Source organism: Monopterus albus, unplaced genomic scaffold, assembly GCF_001952655.1.
Source record: "Monopterus albus unplaced genomic scaffold, M_albus_1.0 scaffold96.1, whole genome shotgun sequence".
NCBI lineage: Eukaryota > Metazoa > Chordata > Actinopteri > Synbranchiformes > Synbranchidae > Monopterus > Monopterus albus.
Genome location: NW_018127976.1, coordinates 580,541 through 585,329, shown reverse-complemented (window position 1 = coordinate 585,329; position 4,789 = coordinate 580,541). Strand labels below are relative to the sequence as shown.

The 4,789-nt window shown below is 40.7% G+C and overlaps 1 protein-coding gene across 1 annotated transcript in view; it reads right to left on the bottom strand.

Moving 5' to 3' along the window:
• Positions 1–4,789, bottom strand: part of LOC109965097 (unconventional myosin-XV-like) — a 27,075-nt gene that overhangs the window by 19,367 nt on the left and 2,919 nt on the right. Inside the window, exons 4-5 of the mRNA XM_020608848.1 lie at positions 941–1,089; positions 698–828 (exon numbers count right to left, since the gene is read on the bottom strand). Of these exons, the coding sequence (XP_020464504.1) occupies positions 698–828; positions 941–1,089 (280 nt within the window). The remainder of the gene's footprint in view (positions 1–697; positions 829–940; positions 1,090–4,789) is intronic.

Here is a 4,789-nt window from a genome sequence, read left to right as displayed (position 1 = left end):
TGCAGATTATTCTTCAGAATCTCCTTCACTTTGCATTCCGCTTCCGACCAGCTTTCTCCAGCTGTCTCCTTGATTCCCTCAAAGATCAAGTTTTTTCGCTTGGACTGTGCTTCCAATTGCTCCATTTTGTCCGTTATAGTTATTAATAAAGACATGAAAGATCTGATTTTTTTTGTTATTATTTTAGGCACGTTATATTTTTCAGTATTCTTGACTTAGATGAAGATCAGATCACATTTTATGACAAATTAATGCAGAAAACCATGAATTTCCAAAAGGTTCACATACTTTTTCTTGTCACTGTATCAGTGTATGCATATGTTGGATGATAAAAAGAGTAAAGAAATGCAAAACATATGTAGGTTTTAGGGCATTTAGAAAAAAGGACAGTTTGTCCACCAGAGAGGACTGGGTCTTAACTTTTTCTTGCTCGCAGTTTCTTAATAACCCAGTCTAAGGGGACCTCATCAAAAATTCTGCTGATGTTTCATGCTTATGTAAATAAGACATAATCATCCACAGGCTTGACTGAGAGTTTCTGGCAGTCAGTAAAGGATTTGTGCCGTCTATATCTCAGTAATAAATATGTTTTAGAATAGTTTCTGTTAAGATACCCAGTAGGCCAGCCTCCAAAATTATTACATTCCTGCACTGATGAGTACTGGATTATTGAGCCTCAGGACAGTGTGTGACTCACAGTGACAGCTGGTCTCCCTGTTCCTGAGCCACATGCTGCAGAGCTGACAACTCTGCTATCTGCTGCACTGATGAAGAGCCACCTACAACAGGAGGAAGGATCAGCCGCCCACTCAGGTAGTCACCCAGGAGCTACACACAGGCAAGAAAACAGAGATAAAATACAGTTAATAGTGAGATAAAAACTGGACCAGTGGTTGGACAAGTACTATTATTCTTGTTTGCCGTGAACTCATCTTGTCACCTGCTGGTAGTGGAAGTCTACATAGAGGTCACTATTGAAGGAAAGAGCATTTCTCCACATCACTCTCCTCAGAGACAAGAAGATGGAGCTGTCATCCAGCTGGAAGTCGAAAAGATACTCCTCAGGATGGAGGGGGCGCCCAGTCCCAACTGACAGCAGAGGAGCAGAACAGTGAGGAGGAGGTGCACGACACAGGTTTCTTTGTCTGTCATTTACATACTGTATGTTCACAGCATTAGAAGTCTGTCATAAGGAATGCGAACAGAAGTTTTTAAAGAATTTAGCTTTATACCATTAATATGCAAAATTATGAGGATAGGAACACCAAAATTTAGTTAGATCATCTACTCCATATGGAATATCTGTACTATAAAGATGAAGTTTGTTATTTGTATTGTTCTTGAATTTTGTATTTGTCTGCATCATCACAGAGACACCTGATGACATATGATGTCACATATATTACATATCATGATGACAGGATATAATAATAGTAATAAAAATAAAACTTTATTTATATAGCACTTTACAACTCCAGTGGAGCCCAGAGTGCTTCACAGCAGAACATGTATAACTGCTAAAAAACACTACTAAAACAATACAACCTAAAGAAAATAAAACAGAATTTCAAGGCAGAAACGGTAAAAAACTTCCATACCAGAATACAACTGGAATAAAACAACAAGTTAAAAACGTCTCTTTTGGAGGAGGTAAGAAGGGGGATAAGCACCAAAAGCCTGTCTAAAAAGGTGGGTTTTTAGAGCTGACTTAAAAGCCGCCAGCTCGGTTATGGACCGTAGCTCTAGTGGTAGAGAATTCCAGAGTCTGGGGCCATGCACAGCAAAAGAACGATCGCCCCATTTTTTGTATCGAGACCGTGGGACAACCAAGGACTGATGTTCTGAGGAGCCGCAGCATTCTGGACCAGTTGAAGCTTCTGGAGAAGAGACTGAGAGATTCCAACATAGAGGGCATTGCAGTAGTCAAGTCGCGAGGTAATAAAAGCATGGATAGCTTTTTCTAAATCTGCGAGCGATAAGAAGGGTTTAACCTTCGTTAGGACTCAGGTGAAAAAAGCTAGATTTAACCACGGACCTGATCTGCTTATCGAAATTGAGGCCGCTGTCAAATATCACTCCAAGGTTTTTCACGGTATCCGTGAATGAAGGGGCTGAAGGACCTAAAGTCGATACAACAGCAGCTGGATCAGAGCTAAAAACAATGTATTCAGTCTTGCTCTCATTTAAATGAAGGAAATTCTGTGATAACCACTGCTTCACATCGCGAATACAATTATGTAGTGGGGCAAGTGCGTTAGAATCGCATTGTATCAACGGCACGTAAATCTGAACATCATCTGCATAAAAATGAAAATGAACATTATGTCTTGATATAATTGAACCAAGTGGTGACATATATAAAGAAAAGAGCAATGGGGCCAGAATTGAGCCTTGGGGGATGCCTGAGGTAAGAGGAGCTATGGTCAAGGAAGAATCGTTAATAATGACAGAAAAGGTTCTGTTGGACAGGAAAGAAGTAAACCAGTTTAGAACCACACCTCTCAGGCAGACGAGGTGTTCCAACTGGGAGAGCAAAACTGCATGGTTGACGGTGTCAAAGGCTGCCGATAGATCTAGAAGAACTAGAATAACAGGGCGTTTGGCATCAAGGGCCATAGTAATATCATTATGGACCTTCAGTAATGCAGACTCAGTGCTGTGATGGGGCCTAAAACCTGATTGAAACTTATTAACAACATCCAGTTGATCCAGATGAGACTGCAACTGGGTGAGGACGAGTCTTTCCATAACCTTAGATTTAAAAAGGCAAAAGGGAAATTCGGCAAAAATTGGACAGAAGGGAGGGGTTGAGGTTAGGCTTCTTGAGAAGTGGTCTCACTATAGCATGCTTAAGGGCAGAGGGGACCGTGCCCAACCTAAGACAGCAGATAAGAAATATGAGCAGAGAGGGCCCCACAGTGTCGATGACCTCCTTAATTATCCTGGCTGGGACAGGGTCCAGGGGGGAAGAGGCAGACTTTACCTGTAACACACATTTTTTGAGTTGAGGCAGAGAAATAGGAGTAAAGGTTTCCAGAGTAACCAGTGCCTGAGATACAAGTGGTACAGAAGGTGGAAGCTTGGGAATACTTTGTCTAATAGCCCAGACTTTGTCACTGAAATAGCTCTGGAACTCACTACAGGTCAGCGCCGACCCCTTGGTGGCCAAAGCAACAACAGGGTTAATAACTAACTGAATTAATAGTATTGAAAAGAACTCTGGGATGCTGACTGTTATTCCGAAATAATATTTGATAAATATTGGGTTTTAGCATAATTTACAGCTTTCTGATATAAGACCAGGCTGTCCCTTAGGATGTCCAAGGAGACATGCAAGCCGTCCTTCTTCCATTTTCACTCCGCCTGTCTGCAGCGTCTCCACAGGGCATGAGTGGTTTCATTCAACCATGGGTTAGGAGTGTTCCTAGCTTTCATCCTAAAGGGAGCGATGGAATCCATAATCCGGGAGTAAGTAGAATCAAACGAAGAGAGGACGTCGGGGCACGTAAGGGAGATCAGGGCTTCTGAGAAGTAGAAATTGGAGGCTAGAAAAGCAGCAGCAAAGTCTGGAGCCGTTGAAGGAGTAATAATCCTGTGGCACTGGCATGGGGCCATGGGTCTGGGTGCACTTGACGGTGCCAGGACTTCAAAGGGGATGAAGAAATGGTCAGAAATGACCAGGTTTGATAGATCCCCAATGGACACAGACAGACCTCGTGAGATGACGATGTCCAGTGTGCCCCCACGTTGATGAGTGGGGCCAAGTACTGACTGGGTGAGATGAAAGGAGTCCAACAGTGAGTTAAAATCATTCGTCAGCTGGTCAGAAGAAGAGTTGACGTGAATGTTGAAATCTCCACAAATCAGGAGACTGTCAAATTGTGGAGTAAGCGCTGACAAGAGTTCCCCAAATTCATTTATAAAGTCCTTGGATTTAGGAGGACGGTATATGACTGCACATAAAATAGGACAGTGCAGCTAGGGCTGGGCGATATGGCAAAAATGTAATCTCGATAATTTTTTTCCCATATTGATTGATAACGATATATTTTTTGTTATATAAACTGTTAATGCTGCCAGCTTTCAAAGAGTATCCCAAGTATGAAGCCACAAAAATTTGAGGGTCCATTAGTTTAAAAATTAAGATAACTTACTAAAATAAATTAAAAACTAAAAGTTGTGACAAAAGAAGGTAAATTAGATTAAACGTGCAGTGCAAGTAAACATAAAACTGTTGTAAACATAATTTGTAAGTAACACAATTACAGTTTTTTCTTTTCCAGAAAGACAAGTCTGTCTACATCATCTGGCTTTAAGAGGTAAATTAAATGTGCTAAATATAATCATAAAAGTATACAACTAGAAATTGCACACAATTTGTCAAACTTTTACATTTTTTGTGTCAGGAACACTAGACTGTCAACAGTGTCTGGATTTAAGAGGTAGTGCAAAAATGTGCAAAATGTAAACATATTTAACATATGTTCAACTTATTCATCAGAATTTGTAAAACATTTAATTTCCCTCTTAAAGCCAGGCACTGTTAACAGACTGAGACTGGTCTTCAAAAAAAATTTGTTGTGTTTTACAAATTCTGATGAATAAGTTGAAATAAAACTATAACATAAAACAATGAAATTTCTAGCCAGTGCACATATTTTGTAAAAAGTTTTCAGATTTTTTGCCAGAAAGACTAATCAGTCCACTGTGTCTGGCTTTAAGGCTGCCCTGTTGCAGGATACAATATTACCCCCTGTGCTAAACGCACGCTCTGAGGGGGCGCTTGTGG